Raw genomic sequence first — 24,002 nt, 5'->3', positions numbered from 1 at the left:
ATTTTGTTTGTGTATTTCCAGATCTGGTGAGTTTACAGATCTTTTTTCTGTTATATTTTTCCTCACACAAACAATATCAACACAAGTCTGTCTGTGTCATAAAGGCCAAAATAATTGTTATGATCCAATGGAAATTTATAGTAATTTAATAGCCCATAAATATAATAATTGTGCTTTTCTGTATTTTCTACCCACTATATTAATATTACAGCACTTAGTTGTGTCTGTCACGGGCTTTGCTCTGGTGTTTCTTCTCTAAACGCTCATATAATGTTGCTTTGGTTCTTTTAAGTCTTATTTAAAATGTTACGGGGCTTAAAAACATTACTAAAGTATTTATTTATTAATAATTAACTGTTAAATGTTGATTAATTGAGGCAGTGATGGAGATGTCATTGAAAATCAATGGGACGCACTGTTATGATGATTGACAGCCCTCTTAGCCAATCAGGTGCAGATATGCGTTATTATCCTCCAATCAAAACTCTTGGTGCGTGAAAGGTGGGAGGAGCCTGTTCTGTTGTTGAGTCACCGGTAAAACCGTTACTCGGAAGCGAAAACCGACACTGTCCGTTATTAACAGCGCCTCCGGTCCTCCTCGTTTCTCCTCCCGGCTCCTCAGCACTTACACCGGCCACGCTTTCTCCTCCTCGGGGTTGAGATGTTACAGTTTCGGTCAACGGTCGCGCTCAAGGAGTTATTTCAGACCCAGCTGAAGCGTCCGTTGACAGGTGTAGTTAAGTCGTCACCTGCCGCCGCCGCCGCCGCCGCCTGCTTCAGCACCGGCTGCTTGGATGGCAGATCAGCGGGCAGAGGGAGGGCGTTTGTGCCGCAGCACCTCGCCAGGAGGCACGGCGTGAGAGGCTTCTGCTCCAAGGGGGACGGACAGAATGAAGCCGCTGGGAAGGACTCATCGACGGAGAAGTGAGTACCGTTACCCCCACTAGCTCCTCCCTCTGCCAAACCTCTTAGAAAATAATGGGTATTTAATGTCGCGTTAACCGCCGGTGGAAGCCTGTGAAGACACTGGGCACCACTCCTAAAAGTTTAGTTTTTACGTAAATACGTCTATATTGACGCACAGAATACACGCCGAATTAAAGAGTGGATTCTAATATAACTTTATAATACATTATTTTAATTTAGGTCAGTTTTTTTTAATGTACACAAGTGAGGGTTATTTAAAATAGTGGATATTTACAGGGGAGTTCGGCACGCGCATCACACAGGCTAACTAGCTAGCTCAAATGCTGTTCTTCTGGACGAACTAGCTAGCCTGCTAAGCTAATAGGAGTGTGAGGCTACTGTGTGAGGGGAGCAGTGAAGGGGAGAGACAGCCACAAGCAACCGGCGACACTACCATCATCCACGGCACGGTGAACGTGACACCCGGGGCGAGTTTGCTAGCCAAGCAGCTCCAAGAGCAGCGAGTTCCATTATCGGACACGTTGTTTAAGTTTGACGATATTGTTTAATTGCATTTATATTAAAGGTTGTTTTTTAATGTTATTGTTGGCCTGTGAGAGAGGAGCATCTGATCAAGCATCCCTGTAGGAAACAGGTCAAACGGAAGCATGTGGTGTGCAGCCAGCCACATGTCGTGACCAGGAGCTGCAGCTTTCATGTCAACCTGCTGCCACCGGCTCCTCATGCCTCCTGACAGTATACACATATGTGTGTGCAGCTTCGTGCACCATGCAGCCTCTACTCAATGTCTAATGAAGGTCAGGCATGACTGCATCCAGAGAGGCAACCCACACCTATGAGTGTAATGTGTTTATCTTTAGGTATCAAGTCCCCTAACCACAGAGATTTCCATCCAGCGTAACATAAAGATATGCAATCACATAATGTTCTGAATGAGTTACCGAGCACAGCATGGTCAGTATCAGTAATTATCTGCTGTGATGTAGTGACAGAGGCGATGGTTCATGGTAATTAGTGAGCGCTGATAGAGAGGAGAGGATGAGAGTCCTCGTAGTGACAGACAGGACGCAGGTTAAAAGCTTCTCGTGGCTGATAACGCCATAACATCACCACCACAGGGTGACGAAGCCTCCCCGAGTCCACTTAAAACCCACCGACAGCAATTAAGACGATGATCTGATGGTTCGTTGGATGTTCTGGGGGCTTGGAGAACGTTTGCACTGCTCGCTGCCACGTACGCTCTGCACCTGTGTGACAAGAAATAAGTCCACACCAGCAAATGGCAGCAGTCTGTGTTCGTCATGTGATAAAGGAAACTGGAAGACCGTCTTGACGCTAGTTAGCAGTTAACACATTAACAACACAACACAAGTTTGTTCTGGTTTCACTTCTTGTTTACTTTCCTCACTTCTGTTTCTCCTCTCGTGCCTTGAGCTGAACTGACAATCAGAGTGATTTTATTCAACGACAGGCTCCGGCAGCACCGATTCAACACGTTGAATAGGCTGAATAAAGCTGATGATGCGGGAAATGACACACCGAGTAAGGCCACAGACGCTCACCGACAGCCAAACATTGAGCATTGTCAGACCGTTGGCTAAATGTTCCAGGGCCTTCATAGGCACAGATTGTTATTATGACTGTCTAACAACATTATGGAAAGAATCCTGCGAAGTGCTGTAAAGTTTAGTTGTTTCAAAACACACATTGAACACACATTAAACACACATTAAACATGGCTTAATAGAGACAGTTTCAAACACAAGTACACAAATCAGCTTCACTATAACTCGCAGCATTCACAGACAAACACTTGTCTTTATCTGGACACATTTTCCCCACAAATACAACATGCTAACGTTATTAGCACAAGCCTATGGCATTTTACATTGTATAAATTAGCCCAGCGGCTAGCAGACTTTTCTTCTACTCATATGAAGCCAGGATAAATCACACACATAAATGCCATTTATGTGGAGGATTTAATGTCTTTTCAATTTATTGTTTCTTGTCAGTGAAATTAAATAAAAGCTTCCACTGAGGGAAATCGTTTCAGTATACAGAGATACACGACACATAGCTACATTCGTTGGGAGGTCACGTCTGGCTGTGGTGGAGGGTGGGCATCATCGAAGAGCCTACACTTTAGGTATGGCGTAGCTTCAATGCAGAAGTATAAACCCAAGTTAACCCTACTCATTTGCCTCATTTAAAATCTTAACCCGGGGCTGTCTCGACATGATTTTAAGCTAACGTGGAGGCAGAGGAAGAACAGATCTTTCAGTAAAAGTAGTAATAACTTTGCCTTTGCGTGGTCGTCTGTTGACGAGCTGCAGCGTGATGCGTCCAGTGCGTGCGAGGGCAAGGTTAAAAACTTAACATTCACCTTCTCAAATAGCTCCAAAAATCCACTAAAAACACTGGAAACTACGTTTCCCATGATACATCTTAAAGCACCTCGTTGTTCGACTATAAAACCAGGGACAACAGCAACATTTAACAAAGGTAACATTACATAATTTGGCTCCATTACAACTCAGAAGATTCACCGACAAAACAACTGTCGTTTTCCGAACAAATACAGCATGCTAATGTTATTAGCACAAGCCTATGGCATTTTACATTGTATAAATTAGCCTAGCAGCTAGCGGACTTTTCTTCTACTCATAAAACCAGGGACAACAGCAATGTTTAACAAAGATAACGTTACATAATTCGGCTCCATTACAGCTCAGAAGATTCACCGACAAAACAACTGTCGTTTTCCCCACAAATACAATATGCTAACGTTATCAGCACAAGCCTATGGCATTTTACTTTGTATAAATTAGCCTAGCAGCTAGTGGACTTTTCTTCTACTCATAAAACCAGGGACAACAGCAACATTTAACAAAGATAACGTTAGATAATTCGGCTCCATTACAACTCAGAAGATTCACTGACAAAACAACTGTCGTTTTCCGAACAAATACAACATGCTAACGTTATTAGCACAAGCCTATGGCATTTTACATTGTATAAATTAGCCAAGATAAATCACACACAAGACTTAAAATGCTATTTTTGTGGAGGCTTGAGAGGCTATTTAACATTTAACAGCAAAGTGCTGCATCTGTAATATGTGAATATGATATTTTTATAACTTACAGTGACTAAAACAAGCAGCCAATCAACAAAATTGATAAACAAAAAATGGCAGTAACACCACAGTAATGCTTAAATACTTCAACAGAATGTAGGGGTGTTACTTTATTATTTTCATGAGTGATTAATGCTGACTATTTTATCATAAAATAGTTTAAAAACATGCCTGTTAAAGATATTTTAAAATGTAACTTCCAGTCCAAGCCTGCCAAATATCCAGTTTAATTTAATGTAAGATAAAGAAAAGCAGCAAATCCTCCTGTTTAAGAAGCTGTATTTTTGCTTTTACAAATGATTTTCTGTCAAATAATCAGTATATCAGCTGATCATCTCAGCTCTGATAGCTTTCTGTGCAATTTACATATTGGCCTGTTAAAATCCGACTGCTGGCTCCACGTCTGGCTGAGAAAGTCTCAATATTTACTTTGGCAGCATGAAATTTCCCAACCAAATCTCCAATACTTCCCTGACAGTTTATTGATGATGTCACTGGCCCTGGTGGGTCTGTGGCTGCATTCGTATGCCGGCAGCATCCAGTGCGATGTGTGTTTAGTTTTAATGAGATGTAAATGTGCCTGGAGTGTCTGCAAACACTGAGAGTGATGACTGGGGCCTCGGCATGCTGCTGAGGATGTGCTTCATCGTCTTCGTCGCAGATACTGGACAGTCTGGACAGTTGGGCAGGAAATCCAAAGTGTGGGATCATTTTGAGAAGGTGAAGGACGAACCCAAGGTGATATGTAAACTAAAAAACCACCCGCCCCAGTTTTAAAATAAAGATCGGTTCGTCTTGCCTTAAACACTGACAGCAGCTGTGCGACCAGCCACCACACCAGCCTGCACCCTCCCATCAGAGTGTTTTCATGGCAATAAAACGCCTCATTGCCCCCGTAGCCCGACGCCGTCCCATTTTTTTCCATTCACGGGCAATTTGCCGGAGCTGTCGGCCATGTTTAGGCAGTCACTTTGCTCAGCTGAGTGGTCGTCAGCAACATCTTGTTTCCCCCCGGAGGCTAATTTGAGTTTGAGCGAGGCCTCGGCTCGTTGTGTTAAAGAAGTCGTCAACAGGCTGCGTTTAGACGGAGTGAGTAAGCACGACAGCACTTTGTCTGCTGCTGAGGAAGTCTGTCATTATCGGCCTGTAAGGCAGATTGTAATGTGGATTTGTTTGTGAATGAAAAGCACATTGAAACACCTGTTTATTCAGGTTTGGGATTTGTTGGATAGTTTTCTTTGACCCCGAGTATTGAAGCTAAAATAGTCACAAATGTAGAAGTTGTTGCAGCAAAAATTAAACTAAAAGTGTGTGATGACATTAGGGCCATTTTTCACTACTAATGACTCATCAAAAAATAATCCAGAGATGAACCATGGTCTACATTCACCCAGACATGAAGACCCTGGTTAAGAGTCAGTAAATCAGGTCACCACCACATGATTCAGTCTGCTGGATATAATATACACAGCGTGTTGTTTCAAGTCCCCGGGGCCCCAGCAGCACTCAGCCTCCACTCCAGTCTGGTTACCAGGGTCCCCAGGCTGTGCTCCGGCTAATAAGGGGTTAAAAATGTTTGTAATGCAGGGGAGCTTATCCCGCCCACATCGTTTCTCCTCCGTTTTTTTTTTTGCACCAAGGCCTGGATGTTGGCGCGCTGCCCGGCAGTTGTCAGCGCCTCCAGGAGCAGATGAGTCACTCGCACGGATTGATTTGTGCAGCGCCGCCTCTCAACGCTGCCGCTTTAATGTCTGCGCTCCACCCTCCACGCCAATTTGTCATGACATCTGTGAGGCAGTGAAACCAGCCCCATCGACCGGGTCAGATAAACACAGCAGACAGAGACCGCCATGGCCTGTCAGTGTGAGTGTGTCTTAAGTGTGTCTGGTCGATGAGATACAGAAGAGGGGGACGTTTGACAAGTAGTTTGGTTTATACGTCTACATTATCATTGTCAAGATGACAGCCTAAATTGACATGTGCTCAATTTGGACTCTTTTCTAGTCGACTAGTTTGAGTTCAAACTTGTATTTAGACAGCTGGTGAATTAGTCGTTGGGAACATCTTCTGAAAACAATAAACGTTACCCTCAGCTACGCCTCAGCGCCGTTTAAGCTTCCATTCAAACGTCAGGGAAGCCAATCGTAAGGTCCATCCTTTAATTCGAAACCAAAGCGACAGGTTTGTTCAATCCCTTTCTCTATTAATCGTCTTTAAAATGTGAGAAAATATGGTAGAAAAAGCCCAGAAGAACTTCCCCAAGTCCCAGGTAACGTCTTCCTGCAGTCCTACCAACCCTGGAAATCAATGGGTGGCCACTTCCTGTGTCTGTCCTTTAAAATTAAAGTCCCACATGGTCCAGTCATGTAGGTTTTGATTTATTTTGACAAGGCGCAGCTCCTAACAGAGTTCACTTTTTTTTTTTTTTTTTTTGCGACTAAGCGACCAGTGAAATATTGCCGACTAATGACCTTTCTGGTCAATGAACGTTTGGTCTTTCGCTGATTGAGACCCAAAACTCTAAAGCCTTGATATGCAAATCTGCAGGAAAGCCCAATCAGTCTTTTTTCAGCGTTGGCAGTATAAAAACAAAATCGGGGAGTGCAGCAAAATGCCGCCTACCTACTTTTGTTTATACAGAATGTGCCTTTTTCGGGGCAATGGGGGGCGTGAGCAAGTAACAAAACGTGTAGCTCAGCGTGTGACGTAAACAGTGACGTGGGAGGGAAGCCGCGGCTGGTCAGTCCTTCGGTGATTCTCTCGTAAGTCAGCCCGTTCTTCGCTGTCCCCGTCATCTGACGGTTAATGGCCTCTTCGTTTGCGAGGACAAGGAGGGCGCACAATTCCTTGTCTCCCCAGTTGCTCGTCTTTACAGTGTCTGTCAGGTTTGTGTTTCCCTCTTGCTACTAGCTGCTCGCTAATTCCTGCTATCAGCTGTTTCCTGTTTATCCACCGCCAGTGGCTCGCACGTGTAGCATCGTCAGCAGCTCCTCCCACAAGTCATCAACAGCCCCTCCTGTAGCAGAAGGCCGCCTCAGTCTGTTTAAACCAAAAGGGCTCCACCAATATGTCTACCCTACGAGGCTCAACTCGCCAATCCAGCTCTGTGTGTCTAAACGCTTGCAGCTTGCCGGCAAAATGGCCCAACGTTCGCCAAAAATCTGGCAGTGTAAAAGGGGCTAATGTCTCAGAGCAGCAGCAACGAGTTGGTTACACCTTTCTGGATAAACTGTGTTCGTCGAATCACAGCTGACCTTTAGAAACACGGAGAGAGAAGCCAGAGCGCTAATGAGAGCAGCTGAGGTGGATTAATGAGACCATCCAGATGTTCCAGTGGCCTTCAGCTCCAACCCTGTGGCGGTGATGCTCCCAGAGGTGAAACCTCACAGGCCTCATTAACCAAACAAGGACTCACTCTGCCTTCAATTATATTTCATTAAAATCAGTCTAATATTTTCTTTCTGCTGAGCTGCACCCATCAACCGCATCACCATGCCAAAGGAACTGTGTCATGGATGAACCAGTATTCATACTTGTGTGTTGATTATTTGTGTACATGTATTCAGTGCTGATTGTTGCAGTGCTGTGCTGATGTGTTCAAATGTCATTATCACTGTCACTAATGCAATATTCTTCCCTCTGCACACTCTCTCCCTGTTGTTGATCTGCTTGCTTTGCATTTGTAAGTATGTTTCAGTTTTTTTCATTTAAGTTTTAGTCTCTTCCAGTAGATGTAGAGGTTTTCTGCGGAAAGCCGACAACCGCTTTTCCCTTGAAATGACCTCACTTCCTCCCAGCGGCTGCGCTTGAATCCCCTCCCCCCTCTACCTCTACCTCACCTTCATCCCTCCTCCTCCCTCCCCTACACACACACTCTCTGATGTGTATTCCTTCCTCACAAGCAGACATCAGCCTTCATTAATGAGGTCAGACCACGCCAACAAGCAATGACAAAGTTGCCTGGTTTTTAAGGACACGACTACATGCTTATCCGGAGCGCATGAGAATGATTTTAACTGCATATTGACGCTGCGTTCCACACACGAGTTGGAAAGTCGGGAATTCAGATTTCCTGTTTGGATGAATCTCGTTTCAAGTCTGAATCTCAATTTAAGACTTTAAAATGTTAACATAGGCCCAGTTTTCACTCTCAGCATTTGGGATTTTATTTTGTTTGTTTCCCAGCTGGAAAACTGGAACCGACCTCGACCCCTGTAATCACAGTTTTCCCGCAGAGAATTCCAGACTTTCTGACTCTGAGTGGAGCCGTCAGTACAGATAATGTTGTTTAAATGGACTATAAAGACTTGGCCCCAGTGTTTCCTCTGTGTTATTGTGCAGCAGCGTGGTCCAGGAAAATGGTGAGCCCTCAGGTTTATGGGATTAATTGTGACGTACTCTAAAGCAGAGATACTCAGCTTACAGCCGGGAGCAGTGTGACCCATCATTTTCAAATTCACAATAAAAGTAAATTGATTGACACTGGCCGGTCCGGTGTACGAGCTTAAACCGTATAATGGACCCTTCCCTAAGTCCACACCCTGGACGAAGACTTGCGAATCATGAGCCTTCCCTAAGTCCACACCCTGGACGAAGACTTGCGAATCATGACGTAGCATCGGTTCAGCTCAGACCAGGGTCCGACAGCAACACAGCTGTGCTCCATCATTTCAGATAACGTGGCCCCCGGGCAAAGCAAGTCGAGTGTCCCTGCTCTAAAGGATAAGGCTGGTGAGACTTGTTGTTGTCAAGGAATCCCATAAAAAGACCAAAACCCGTTTTAAAACTGGTCCTGCTAACAAGTTGTGTGTTGGTTCTGGTCTGCTGATGGGATTTGTTGACACTAAGATCACGACGTTCTCATATCTCAATTTAAGCACAGATGTTCTACATAAAGATGGTTAAGTGTCAGTTAATTTGTCAAATAGCAAATGTGGCTCTTCACAGTCTATTGTCGGTTTATCTCCGTCGGGGATTATAATTTCCTGATGGCTCCCTGCTGCTGAATAAACCCAGAGGAAACCCTGTCGCCGCCGAGTCGGACAAACTGCTAGATTTCTGCTCTCATGTCTCAAAGGGTCCAAACTCAGCTTTATATCTGGCTGGCAGCCGCGAGGAGCCACCTGCCGACTAAAGCTTTACCTTTAGACATCCTCTCCTAGCACACAGCCCAGTGCCCCATGATGCATTGCAGGGACAGAGAGCGCCTGGGCACCCAGAGCTTTGCGCAAATCCAATTTGGTGTTGATATGAATCATAGCAGAGAGCCTGCTGTGAGCTCGTCGCCCCGTCTGCCTCCTGACACGCTACTAACTTTCCTCCCAGAGACGACTCGGTGTGGAAGTGCTGCTGAGAACACCAGCCAGGCCGTAGAACTAGATCATAGAGAGCATCAGTGTATTTAACCATGGGGAACCAAAGTTACTGCAGCTGCAAATTACAGGACAAAGAGTGGGTGTAATGCAAACATCTAACTTTTGAAACTGGTCCAGTATTGAGCGAGAACACTGCAGCCAGCAGACAGGAAACCAGCTGCAATGTAACAACTTGGGGCATTCTTGCACTCTCGATTTATGTCCACTAAAAGTGTTTGTTTTGTCACTGACAGGCTCAGATTGTTAATAAAAGTGTCTGACAACATTATGGAGAGGATCCCCACAGAGATAGACCATTTTTAAAAGGTCTATCTCCGTGGCTGTTGCTGGTTTAACAACAAAGCATCTTACTCTTTAACATAAAGGTCTATCTCTGTTGGGATCCTTTCTATAATGTTGTCAGAGACTCATACTAACAATCTGAGCCTGTCAGTGACAAAAAGAGGCACTTTTATTCGACGTAACTTGACGGTGCAAACATGCCCTGAGTGGGTACATTCCAGCCCGTTCTGCCGCTCAGTGCTGGACTAGTTTCAAAAATTGTTGTCCCCATAAAGTCGTGAAAACAGGGTCATTTGAAACGGCATTACCCGGCCTCACAGCTTGTTGGATTCACAGACTTAAAGTCTTTGCTGGGACGCTGTGATCCTGTATCCAGGGGTGTGATCTCAGGGGGAGTTTCATGGAGACTGTACTGTCACTGAGTGGGAGGCGGCTAGTCGTCTCTCAGCCTGCTTCCAGCCGCCGAGCCACATGGCAGCAATGTGCAAAGAGCGTTGGCAGGCTTCCACGTCACAGCTGCAACAGTCGAGGCCCAGTCATCACAGTTCACACACTGTGCTTTCATTTGGCTGAGCTGCTCCGACACTGACCCTCACACATGCAGCGTGGACAGAGATGCCTGTAAGGCACCGTCTTTATCAGACTGCGTCATGAAATATTTGCCGTTTTTCTGGCCTTTGCTTGCGGCTGCCCACGATTTAGAAAAAATGGGCTAAATAAATGCCAAATAAGGATTGTCATTCTGGGTCAGAGGGTTTGGGGTTTATTCCTGATGAGCGTAATCTATACAGAGACATTCCTGGCTGGTGTTCGAGTACAGTACACAGTTAACAGTTTACATTACAGTGGCCTTATGGCAGCATGTTAACTTGTGGAGGTTATAATACTGACCTGAGGTCAGTGTAAGGTAGTGTTTTCCAGTACAGTATTACAGTTCTTACTCACTGCTTCTCCTTGCAGTCAATAAGCTTTTTGTCCTCCTCCCTCCGCTGCAGTCCCCCTCCATGTTTCCACCTCGACAGGCCTCACTGCCGAGTTATTTTTCTCACTTTCCCGTCTGTGTGTTTGTATTTTTCTTTCCTGTAGGAGAAGGAAGGCAGGCATCCTGCCCAGCCTGGAGGACCTGCTCTTCTACACCATTGCAGAGGGCCAGGAAAAAATCCCAGCACACAAATTCACCACAGTGAGTCCTCCGGGTCCAACGGGTTTATGTTTCAGATGATTCATATCAGTCATGTAAACGGGTTGTCCGCCATACATGCCATATCTCAATAACACCCTGAGGGAATTTGCATTGGTTTGGCACAAACGTCTTCTTAGACTCAACAATGAAATGATTAGAATTTGGTGGTTAAAGATCACTGTCACCTTGCATCCATTTTATTCTCGTGTTGGCGATATCTCAAAAACACCGGAAGGGGATTTCTTCAAATTTGGCACAAACGTTCACCCGGAATGATCAATGAACTGATTGATCGAACTGATGAGTCATGTTTTCGGATTGTCCGTCCCTCCTTCCTCTTGTCGTGAGCACAATACCTCAAGAACACCTTGAGGGAATTTCTGCTGGTTTGGCACAAACATCCACTTAGACTCAACGCTGAGCTGATTTCAGATTTTGAAGAGGTCAAAGGTCAAGGTCATTTTGACCTTGCATCTATCTTATTCTCGAGAACGCAATATCTCAAGGAACATCTTGCAGGAATGTCTTCAAATCTGGCACAAACGTCCACTTTGTGTCAAGGACAAATGAATTACAATATGGTGGTCAAAGGTAAAGGTCACTGTGACCACATCTGTCGCATTTTCACGAACGCAATATCTCAAGAACACCTTTGAGGAATTTCTTTAAATTTTGCGATCGATTTAAATGCAACAATGAAATCATTAGAATTTGGTGGTTAAAGGTCAAGGTCAGTGTGACCTTGCATCAATTTTATACTTGTTGAAGGCACTGTCACAAGAACACTCTGAGGGAATTTCCTTAAATTTGGCACAAACATACAACTGGAATCAACAATGAACTGATAACACTTTTATGGTCTGTGTTATCGTGGAATGTGTTACCTCAAGAACACCTAGAGGGAATTTCTTCAAATTTGGCGCAAACATCCACTTTGAGTCACGGATGAAGTGATTAAGGATGGAGGTCACTGTGACCCCACCCAATACATTCTCGTGAACACAATATCTCAGAAACACCTTAAATGATTTTTTTCAAATTTGGCACAAATGTCCACTTGGACTCAACAGTGAGATGAGTAGACTTTAGTGGTCAAATGTCACTGTGACCCCACAAAACATGTTTTCGGCCATAACTCTAGAATTTATGTGCTAATCATGACCAAATTTTGCACATAACCCTAATAGGTTGAAACGATGAAGTGATGACATTTTCTATCCAAAAGGTCAAAGGTCAACTTCACTGTGACATCATAATGTTCTGCACAAAACACTTTTCTGGCCATTATTCAGCGTCATATAGATCTTCTGTGTGTGAAGTGTCCATGTTTTCACTGGCATGGATGGAAACTATAAGAGAAACTTGACTGGTTCACAGAGGCATACAACCACAAGGTGCTAATTCTCAAAACTTACAAATAAATAAATGGACCCAGGCTGTAGGATTTACGGCAGATAAACAGACGTGAGTGTTGCGGGTCATTAAACAGCAGCTGCTCCTTGTAGATCTCTCTCTGGTTGAATTATGAGCAGGGTGACTCCTCTTGTTCTGCCCCTCAGCTCACGGCTCGTAGGCTTATTGATTTGTTGTCGGGCTGTCTTAATCATGATGTTCCCCCTCCTCTCCCCTCTGTGCAGGCTCTTAAAGCCACGGGGCTTCGCACGGGAGACCCCCGGCTGAAAGAATGTATGGAGATGCTGAAGGTAACCTTGAAGACGACCTCTGATGGAGCACTGGACCGACACCTCTTCAAAAAGTAAGTTTTGGATTACAGACGTCGCAGGTGTTTGGAAGTTGTTTTTGGTCGGTTCCAGCGTTATTAACAGCATCAATCTTTCATCAGAGTCTATCATCAGAATTGTTAATGGCGGTCAGAGTCCTCTGCACTCCCCTGCAGCAGAATAAGGTCACTGCACGACATTAATTATTCATCACTCCTCAGTTTGTCATCTGCTTCTTGTTGAGGTTGGATTCAGTCAAGAGCACGACTGCTGGGAGGAAAACAGGACGCTGGAATAACTGTGATCAGTTTAGCCTTTATGAAACTCAGAAATGAAATCACGAACCCACACCAAAGGTCAAATCAATGTGTCTGTGAGCGTGCGGGAAAATAATGAACAGCTTGTCTTTGCTTCTGTTTAAAGGGCAACTGTTACACGTCTAACCGTCCGTTATTACAGCACTGAGACAGGAAGTGTCAGTATTAATCAGAGTTATAGTAATCTAAGAACATTTATACACAAGCTGCTAAAAAAACAAAACAACCGGGCTGCTGTGTCCTGCCAGAGGAAATGATGCCGGCTGACAGCTTGGCCGAGAGGTGGGGTATATGGCGGCTCACCAGGGAGCTGTATCCTCACCCAACAGACCCCAGCACCACCGCTCCTGGCTGGGATCCATCACATCCGCTCCTCCCCGGGCTTATTTATAGAGCAGGGGCTCACAGAGGGATGCACGTGAGCGGGCGGTGGAGTGTAGCATGTTTTCTCCACAGGGATCCCATGCTACAGGGATTAGACAGGGTTTGATGCAGTGAGATAGCTGAGCCACAAAATCTGTCGGCTACCAGAGGAGCAGAGCTGCTACCACACCGCCTTATTATGAGTCATACTGCTTGTGGTGCACTCGGATACAAATCTGGAATACCTGACAGGATTTGGGAGGGAGGTTGGTGGAGGAAGGAGCGTGCTGTAGACGTGTGTGTGTTTTATAGTGTCATCTCATCATTATGAGACAGGGAAACCAGGAAATATGCTGCTGCAGATTTCCACTGTGTGAATCTGAGCACAGATACAGTTCTTTATCCTCCTCTGCTCCACCCCTCCCTGCCGCAGACCCATTTTTATCTCTTTTAAGAGGGAATGGAGGCAGTGAAATGGCTGCTCAGCTTTACAGTCAGACCCAGGTTATGTAATTTAAAGACTGTTTAGGGACCCCAGTGTGCAGAAATATTTAAATACAATAGGTGAAACTGCATGTGAGTAGCATGAAGTGGACATGACTGTGAAGAGGAGACTTGTGGGTACCCATAGACCCTGTTTTTATTCAGATGCCTTGAGGTGAGAGAAAATTTCGCTTTACTTCCATCCATCCATTTTCATCCGCCGGGTCGTGGGGGCAGCAGGCCGAGCAAAGCACCCCAGACCTCCCTCTTCCCGGCAACGTTTTCCAGCTCCTCCTGGAGGACCCCGAGGTGTTCCCAGGCCACATGAGATATATAATCCCTCCAGCATGTTCTGGGTCTGCCCCGGGGCCTCCTACCAGTGGGACGTGCCTGGAACACCTCTAACAGGAGGCGCCTGATCAGATGTTGAACCACCTCAACTGACCCCTTTTGATGCGAACGAGCAGCGGCTCTACTCCGAGCTCCTCACCCTATCTCTAAGGCTGAGCCCAGACACCCCACAGAGGAAACTCATTTCCACCGTTTGTATCCGCGATCTCATTCTTTCGGTCACTACCCAGTTCATGACCATAGGTGAGGGTTGGGATGTAGATGGACCAGTAAGTCGAAAGCTTTGGTTTCCGGCGCAGCGCCTGCATCACTGCAGAAGCCGCACCGACCCACCGATCCATCTCACGCTCTGTTCTACCCTCACTCGTGAACAAGACCCAAAGATACTTGAACTCCAGCTCTTGAGGCAGTAACTCTCCCCCAACCCGGACCCGAACCCCTTCCTCCCCCCGGCTGCGCCTTGAGATCCTGTCCATGAAGGTCACAAACAGGATTGGTGACAAGGGACAACCTTGGCCATACTTGAGAGCGTTTTTTTAGCCCCCTTCCCGACAAGCTAGCATGGCATGGTTGCTCCACTGAATTCCTGACTTGTATCTTCACTCCTTTAAAAGTCAGCCCGCTCCAGACAGGCTGCAGGGATCCTGGCTGAGGACGTCGTCCCCTCAGAGTGGAAGAGGTTAAACAAAGGTGCAGAAATCCTCCCGACGTGCTCATTTAGAAAAGTCACCAGGAGATTTTCGCTGTGGAAATAAAGGCAGTGAGCCAGAAAAGCAAACAGGCTCCCAAAAGACAACACTGCTAATGACTTGATACCTGACTCCAGTAGCAGATGTCTCAGTGGCAGCTGGTGTGTGAAGAACGGGACCAGTTCAGCCAGCAAAGATTTACCACACTGAAGAGCGTAAAGCCAATGTGATAATTAGTTTGAGGCAAAGTCTGAAGTGTTAACTGTTGGGAGAAATTACTACCCAGCTCCCTGACTCCTGGCTCACTGTCGCCCTGTCTCCTGTCTCAGGTGTGTCCAGAGCAACATCGTCCTGCTCACCCAGGCCTTCAGGAAGAAGTTCGTCATCCCAGACTTCCAGCCCTTCTGCGCCCACATGGACGAGCTCTTTGAGAACGCCAAAAACATGTCAGGAGGGCAGGTGAGTGACGGCGACAGACGACCGCACAAACACAAGCATCTCTGTCAATAGTAGGCGATAACTGTAACAACCTTGGGGTGTGATGCTGCAGGTGGCCGACTACATTCCCCAGCTGGCCCGCTTCAGCCCGGACCTGTGGGCCGTCGCCCTGTGCACCGTGGACGGACAGAGGTCAGGTCCAAATGTTTATTCATGTCTGTTGAGCTGCTGTTTGCACCTCATCTGCAGTGATGAGAATAAAGTAGTGTCAACACACTTATGGTTACACTTGGTTGGTTGTCGTGGGAGCATGAACCCTTCCTCAAATGTGTGTGTGTGTGTCTCAGGCACACTGTGGGCGACACCAAGGTTCCCTTCTGCCTGCAGTCCTGTGTGAAGCCGCTGAAATACGCCATCGCCGTTCACGACCACGGCACAGAGTACGTGCACCGCTTCATCGGCAAAGAGCCCAGCGGCCTGCGGTTCAACAAGCTCTTCCTGAACGAGGAAGGTGAGGAACACACACACACACACACACACACACACACACCGTGTTGTGACTCAGCCAGCTGTGGCTGAACTTTCTCTCAACACTCACGTACTCGCAGTAAGAGGATCCGTCTCCAGGCCTGGTTGCCATGGCGCTGTAGTAAATAGTTAATGAGAGGTTGCAGCAGAATCAAACAGAGTGGCCAGTGTGTAACAGAGACTCATCATAACCTGGATGAAGACGAGCTGCTGGCACGTGGCTGTGTACGAACCAGACGGGGCCGAGCACCACAAAGACTCAGTGTTGAGGATGACGTGCGCAGCTCAGCCACAGACGTCTGAGACGCACCGAGGAGCTGTGAGCGTTCAGGCTTTAAAGATTTCTACTTTTTGTTTAACCAAATCACCAAACCCACCAGACTCCATTTAAATGTTCAGCTGAAGTCACTGGTTCATAAACTTAGACACCAGATTGTTCCTGACAGGAAGCTGGTGTGAGAAAGTTTCCTGGTTTCCTGTCGTTGTGATCTAACAGAGCAGATTACTCCCCGGCAGCGGAAATAATCCAGCTGTTTATTTTTAGATGATTTTTTTTCCAAACATTGTCCTGTTCTGTTTCATGAGAGGATTAAAACACACTGCACACACTGTGTTTTAGTTTCTGTGTGTGTGTGTGTGTGTGTGTGTGTGTGTGCTGTCATGATGTTGTGCAGTCACACACCTCGTTAGGCTGATGTTCACTCAGTGGATTATTCTGCAGTGTTTTGACCTCCGGTGTAAAAACGTTCCTGAACTTCCTGTCTTTACTTTAAGCATTTTATTTATTTATTTGCTTTCATGAATATGTGTTATTTCTAAATTAATTTGTGTTGTTTGTTTTCTGTTTCTGTAAAAGGCTTCACACAGTCAAAATAAATAAACACATAATAATAATAATAATAATAATAATAATAATAATACAGTCAAGTAATGTAAGTGATAATAACAAAGTAATACTATAATAATAAAACATAAAAATAACAAAATTAAACTATAAAAACAAATATTAATAATAATGACAGCATAAATATAAAATACTGGAAAATATATAAAATGATAAAATGAAAGTAATTATGATAATAAAAATAACTTGCAATAACAATGTAAAAATATAAGTAATATAATATAATAATAATTATTATTATGATAAAATAAGATTAAATTGATAAAAATCTAAATCAAAAATTAAAGTAATAATAACAATAATAATAATAATAATAATAATAATAATAGAATAAATATAAAATACCGGAAATTTTAAGATATATAAAAATATAAAACGATAAAATAAAAGTAATTATTATAATAATAAAATAATAAAAATGTAAATCTATTAAATATAAGTAATACAATTATAATTACAGTGATACAATAAGAATAAAATTATAAAAATAAAATACTTAAATCAACGTAATACTAATAATAATGATAATATCAGTGTTAATAATATAAAATATAAATAACATAATAAAAATATAAAACTACAAAAAACAAATGATAATAATAGAATAAATATAAAATAAAAAATAAAATATAAAATGATGAAATAAAGTAATTATAATGAAAGTAATATAATAATTAAAAAAATAAAAATGTACAATTATGAAATATAAGTTATATAATAATAATAAAATAAAAATGAAGTAATACAGTATAAAATAATAAAACAAAAGTCATACTAATTGTCAATTAAATTAAATAAATCTGAATTAATAATTTATATATTAGTGTATAAAAATATATTTAAAAAAATAAAAATTGTGTTTCCTCTCCTGCAGATAAGCCGCACAACCCCATGGTTAATGCTGGAGCTATTGTCTGTACCTCCCTCATCAAGGTAAGCTGCGTTCACACACCTCTCATGAATGCTTCACAACATTTGTTCAGAAACTGATCGGCTCAAACACAGAAGTTTTTAGCTGATTTAAGAGTTTCAGAAAAGAGTTTTATGTTGTTAAAATGATTACAGATTGTGAGTGGTTTTCATTTCCTGAACTTCTAACTGCAGCTAAAAAGTCGTGTCCTGAGAGGAAGTGTATGAAACAGAATTATAATCGTCTGGAGAACGTGTTTCCTCCAGATTAGGGAACACGAGGGAGATTAAGGTTATAGATAATCACGCTGAAAGGGGATTTGGTCGAAAGCAGCATCGCTCGGATATCCAGCACACAGACAGAGTTTAGAGAATGGGCGGAAGTGGAGATGGAGACCAGCATGGCCCACTGCTCTTTCCTCCGACCCTCACACACACTCTGTCAGACACACCAGAGCTCCAGCTGCTGATTTAAATTAAAACCCTGAGTGGCTGACCTGAGATCAGGAGGTGTCCCTGCAGGATGAGGAGCAGTTTAATTATGATGAATCCGACCTGCCTCTCCTCAGAAACTGTCTCTGGACACATTTAGAGTCCTTTAAGACCCGAGTGCAACGGCTGAACGGCACTTTTCATTCATGTGTAAATGAAGCGATGTAGGATCTGCTGCATGTCACAGGACATAAACCAGGAGAGCAACACATACACCGTCTCTCAGCAATCTCAGGGACTCGTTGAAAAGCTACAGCCAAATATATTTCAAGAGTTGCAGCCGGGGTAGGCAGGAATCTGGAAGAGCATATAGTCCTCAGCCACCTCACAGTCCCTCCGCCTCGCTCCCCACCGTCGTGGACTGCTTCCCTGGGAGGAAATAGACCTCAGCGCCGGGTTGAACTAAAGAACGTTTACTGATCTATCAGGATTCCGGTTGCTGCCCGCTCTCCTCCTGGCAAGGTGCTCTGTAGCAGCAGGAGTGAGGTGGAAGATACAGTGTGATTCGAGGCTCTAGCTAACGTTAGCTAGAGGCCACAGCCGTGAGCCTTTAGCTTAAAGAAAGCTTTTATCTCCATCTCTGAGACACTGCTTCAAGAATCTGTAATTTTAATCAAGAAGAGTGTCTGTTTCATTTGGCTGTCATCGCCTGTCAGTGACATCATGTGTCAGAGTGGTGATTGTCTGCCAGAAGCTTCATAAAGCGACTTTTTATCCAGTTTTACGCCACATTTTTAGAAAACATGCTTCAGGTCTTGGTCGTTTTTCAACTAGATGTTTTAACTAGATGATGGATTTCAGTCATCGGACGTCTGGATCATAAATTCACCAGCTCAGCCCCTCCTCGCTCCGCTCTCCGTTTATCAGACCACAAATGAGACAATAGCTCCTTTTACACTGCCAGATTTTCCGCGAATGTTGGGCCGTTTTGCCGGCAAGTTGCGAGCGTTTAGACACACAGAGCTGGATTGGCGAGTTGATCCGAGGTGCCCAATTTTCCGCCTCGTAGGGTAGACATATTGGTGGAACCCTTTAGTTTAAACAGAACAAGGCGGCCTTCTGCAACGGGAGGAGCTGTTGATGACTTGTGGGAGGAGCTGTTGATGACGCCGCACGTGCGAGCCACTGGTAGTGGATAAACAGGAAACAGCTGATAGCAGGAATTAGCGAGCAGCTAGTAGCAAGAGGGAAACACAAACCTGACAGACACTGTAAAGATGAGCAACTGAGGAGACAAGGAATTGCGCGCCCTCCTTGTCCTCGCAAACGAAGAGGCCATTAACCGTCAGATGACGGGGACGGTGAAGAACGACTTATGAGAGAATCACAGAAGGACTGACCAGCCGCGGCTTCCCTCCCACGTCACTGTTTACGTCACACGCTGAGCTACACGTTTTGTTACTTGCTCACGCCCCCCATTGCCCCGAAAAAGGCACATTCTGTATAAACAAAAGTAGGTAGGCAGCATTTTGCTGCACTCCCTGATTTTGTTTTTATACTGCCAATGCTGAAAAAAGACTGATTGGGCTTTCCTGCACATTTGCACAACTCCTGTTTAAAAAGGGCTAAAAAGTAGCGAGCTAGCCACCCCACAGTCCCTCAGCCTCACTCTCCACCGCTGTGGGCTGCTTCCCCGGGACATTCGGTCGGCAGCTTTAGTGGCTCAAATTTGGCCAGCATCATGTCTATTCTGTGTAACCGCAGCAACAGAAAGTTTTCTGAACCGGCGGGAGGTGGTCTGCAGTGGTGGGGAGTGAGGCGGAAAGCACACTGTGATTCGAGGTTCTAGCTAACGTTAGCGACATAAACATAAACTTGTAGCTGCAGCTGTGAGCCTTTAGGAGGTGCAGGAGTCGAGTTTTGCCCAGTGACGCCAGAATCAAACTGCCTACCCCAGCTTCAATAACAGATGTTAGCCTGTTAGCTTTTCATTTATGCTCAGGAATCCATACAATTCTGTTGTTGTCCTTGTTTTTGATTTGTAGTGACACAATGAGGTGTTGATTAGTTAACCCAACTCAAGTCCAAACGCCTCAGAGCAGCTGTTGACATCATCCTTTGTTGTGTTCACATCATTTGGGAATGATTGTCATTCCTGTGTGATCTGAAAACAGTTCTCCTGTTGGTCCGATCCAACCAATCCCTGTTTAGGTCTCAGTAGCTGCAGATTGATTGTATCCATTGATCGGAATAATAAAACCAGGTTGTGTGCATGCATGCGTCCTCCCCTCCCCTCCTCCTCCTCTCTCTGACTCTCGCTCTACACTTCAGATACACTCATGTGCAATGTACCTTTTCAAGGCTCGTTGTGTGGTTTTATGTGTTGTTGCATATTTTACAGCATTAGGATCTTTGGGAAATTATGACCACAGCAACAGGTCAATGACGTTGGTAATTTTTTCCTTTTTTAATTATTTTCCCCCTCTTCTTTGGTCTGGATTTGTGACAAGCTTTTAGCCTTCACATGGCTGTTTATGAATGTCTCAATGTGGCTTTTATACTCTTCACCTGCATTCTCCCAAACTGTTTATACATTATAAACAGTACAGCTCTGGCTGAATTCAAACACTGGTTTTATATCATACTCCATTTCTTTCTGCAGAGGAGGTTGTTTTTTATTTCTGTGGTTTTCATTTATATGCTGAGATTACATTTTGTCAGCGCAGATAGATTTAACTCTCGTCAGCGTGGGTCAGAGAATCAGTTTTTGTCTGTCGGCCTCAGTGGTTAATAAAATCCACAATGTGTACTCACACTGCCAGCTGCAGGACGAACACGCCTGCACTCTGACTGATGAGTGTTTACCATTTATCTCGATATTGTATTAAAGAGGTGATCCGGTGATTTAGTATCGGACAACTATATAACACGTTGAAGCAACAGACGTAGACTTTAAGTCCAAGGATCAGTAGCTATGTTTCCATCCAAAAGTGATTCCTATCATTGGGAAATGTGCATTAAAAGAAATACGAATCCTGTGAGTTTTCCGCAGAACTGGAAACAAAACAAGTCTCGCATTCTTCTTCTTCTACGTTTTCTGGCGGTTGGCAACCAGCTTGTAAATGCATTACCGCCTTCCCGACCCGGAGTGTGGATATCACCATGGAGAGAGTTGCGCGACGTCAGGCTTAATTCCAACATAACTGTTTCCATCCCCCGTTTTGCAAATCAACATTTTTTCGAATCAATCAAAACCCAGCTTAAAGCAAGCGTATTTTAGTTTGTGCAAATCAGAGGATTTTAATTCGAATTTTGGCGTTTCCATCATAATTTTCTGATGCAATACTTCTAGATGCGCATCTAAACAGGCTGATGGAAACATGGCCAATGGAACCCCTAAAACTCATCTCTGTCCATCAAAACAACATATTTTTAATTTTGTATTCATGAAAAAATGCCAGCATATCTTAAAATGACTTGCATGTATTGGCTGATTTATAGTTTTACATGGGGCTCTATGCTCCAAAACGCTAGGTTTGTTTGATTCAAAACACTCATAAAACATGTCTTAATAGTGACAATATTAAACTAAAGCACAAATTTCAGCTCCGTTATAACTCACAACTCACAGATTAATTGTCTTATACACGACATGTTTCCCCACAAATACAACATGCTAACGTTATTAGCACAAGTCTATGACATTTTCAGTTGCATAAATTAGCCCAGCGGCTAGCGGACTTTTCCTCTACTCATATGAAGCCAGGATCAATCACACACATAAATGCCATTTATGTGGAGGCTTTAATGTCTTCTCAATTTATTGTTTCTTATCAGTGAAATTAAATAAAAGCTTCCACTGAGGGAAATCGTTTCAGTATACAGAGATATACAAAGGCACGACACATAGCTACATTCGTTGGGAGGTGCACGTCCGGCTGTGGTGGAGGGTGGGCATCATCGAAGAGCCTACACTTTAGGTATGGCATAGCTTCAATGCAGAAGTATAAACCCAAGTTAACCCTACTCATTTGCCTCATTTAAAATCTTAACTCAGGGCTGTCTTGACATGATTTTAAGCTAACGTGGAGGCAGAGGAAGAACAGATCTTTCAGTAAAAGTAGTAATAACTTTGCCTTTGCGTGGTCGTCTGTTGACGAGCTGCAGCGTGATGCGTCCAGTGTGTGCGAGGGCAAGGTTAAAAACTTGACTGTCACTTTCTTAAAGATGGTAGATAGAGGATTCATACTTCCCAGTCAGTAGGTGACGCGCTCACACTCAACCACTCTCGCTCCACTCATTTCTACAGGTTGCCAGGTTCGTAAACGAAAATGATAATTATAAATCATGAATCCTCTCTTGTGTGCGCCCTGTACAATCCCCGTAAAGCATTTTAGCTCTACTCGTCACTAATGCTAACGTAATTAGTCAATTGGGATCCTTTGTCGTGGTGGACACACGAATTCCCTGATTCAACAACGTCCTGTATACACAAAAACACCTAAATGTTCTTGATACTAAAACGCCAAATATATTCCTCTGATTTAATTTGATCTAATAATAATAGTAATAATAATAATAACATGATAGTTTGGCTGTACTAGATATTTGATATATTCAGTAGATATATCTTTTTACGACACTATTTTACAACAAGCCACAAAAAACTAACGTTACCGTCCCAAAAACGCCGTTTCTAGAGTATTAGGTAAAATATCTGAAATTAGCCGACATTTTAACTTTTAGTTCATTTAGGTGCAGTGTAATTACCAGTTCGGCTTTACTAGATATTAGATATATTCAGCAGTACCTCTGCAGCTAGCGTAACGTAACGTAATCAACGTAACCAAATCAAAATATTTTGGACCCGTCAAAATTTCTAAAACAATTATTTCTCTACTGTACTTTTTTTTTTCAGGAAAATATAGACTTTAATTCTACACCTTTCTAGATGTTCTATGGATGTATTATTTTTAAAAAATATTCGTTCTGATGAAACAGCTATACATATGACCTTTAAATAGCTCCAAAAAATCACTAAAAACACTGGATCCTACATTTCCCATAATGCATCTTAAAACACCTCCTTGTCCGACTGCCTCTGTCTTGTGAAATTCCACTTTTTATAAATGCTGCACACCCAGAGAAGGTCGTGTGACGTGTCGATCATGTGGCTCGCAGTGTGAACACACCTTAAACTAACTCACCTGCTTCCTACGACAAACACACCTGTACACTCTGATCACTAGCTACTAAGCTAACGTAGAGTCGTCAGTTTACTTTGTTTCCTTTGAAATTTTCTACGGTAGTTTTTTTTTCTTTGACAGAAATTGAGGGAATTAACAGTTTTGTTTCACCTCCTCATCTCCAGCTAGTCTCCCACCTCTAATCTTAATTCATCTGATGCCATGACTGGTTTGATTGGTCACTTAACTGATCAACTCGTAGTGTCAAATCAATAGTGATGTAAACTGTTTCCTGTCCTAGTTTAATGTGGATGATGATAGTGCTAATGTCATGACATGGGTTACTGTTCGTGTCAGTGGCACATTGATGTCTTCTTACATACAATTTAAAAAGCTTTTAATAATGTGATTGTGTTTGTGTTTCAGCAAGGGGCGAGCAACGCTGAGAAATTTGACTATGTGAGTATTATATCAATCAATCAATCAATCAATCAATCAATTTTATTTATAAAGCCCAATATCACAAATCACAATTTGCCTCACAGGGCTTTACAGCATACAACATCCCTCTGTCCTTATGACCCTCACAGCGGATAAGGAAAAACTCCCCCAAAAAAAACCCCTTTAACGGGATAGGATGTTTTTATTTGTGGTTAAAGACGTGTGTACAAACTGAAGTAAATGTCTGATTTTTAAAATGTCAGAGGAAAAAAAAAATCTGACACAATTCCCAAATAACATTTTTACATATTTTAATCTAATTTAATTTTTGTAT

General features: G+C 43.6%; 1 protein-coding gene across 4 annotated transcripts in view; it reads left to right on the top strand.

Moving 5' to 3' along the window:
- Positions 1-516: 516 nt before the first annotated feature.
- glsa (glutaminase a) overlaps positions 517-24,002 on the top strand; it is a 37,145-nt gene continuing 13,659 nt past the window's right edge. Inside the window, exons 1-8 of one of the 4 annotated variants that reach the window (XM_049569750.1) lie at positions 517-924; positions 10,816-10,906; positions 12,544-12,662; positions 15,160-15,289; positions 15,381-15,460; positions 15,616-15,779; positions 17,575-17,633; positions 23,654-23,686. In XM_049569750.1, the coding sequence (XP_049425707.1) occupies positions 662-924; positions 10,816-10,906; positions 12,544-12,662; positions 15,160-15,289; positions 15,381-15,460; positions 15,616-15,779; positions 17,575-17,633; positions 23,654-23,686 (939 nt within the window). In that variant the 5' untranslated portion in view covers positions 517-661. The other 3 variants (XM_049569749.1, XM_049569752.1, XM_049569751.1) reach the window with 3 other exon arrangements.

The sequence above is a fragment of the Epinephelus fuscoguttatus genome, linkage group LG24, assembly GCF_011397635.1.
Source record: "Epinephelus fuscoguttatus linkage group LG24, E.fuscoguttatus.final_Chr_v1".
NCBI lineage: Eukaryota > Metazoa > Chordata > Actinopteri > Perciformes > Serranidae > Epinephelus > Epinephelus fuscoguttatus.
The sequence above is the reverse complement of the archived record's forward strand: the minus strand, read 5'-3'. Positions and strand labels throughout refer to the sequence as shown.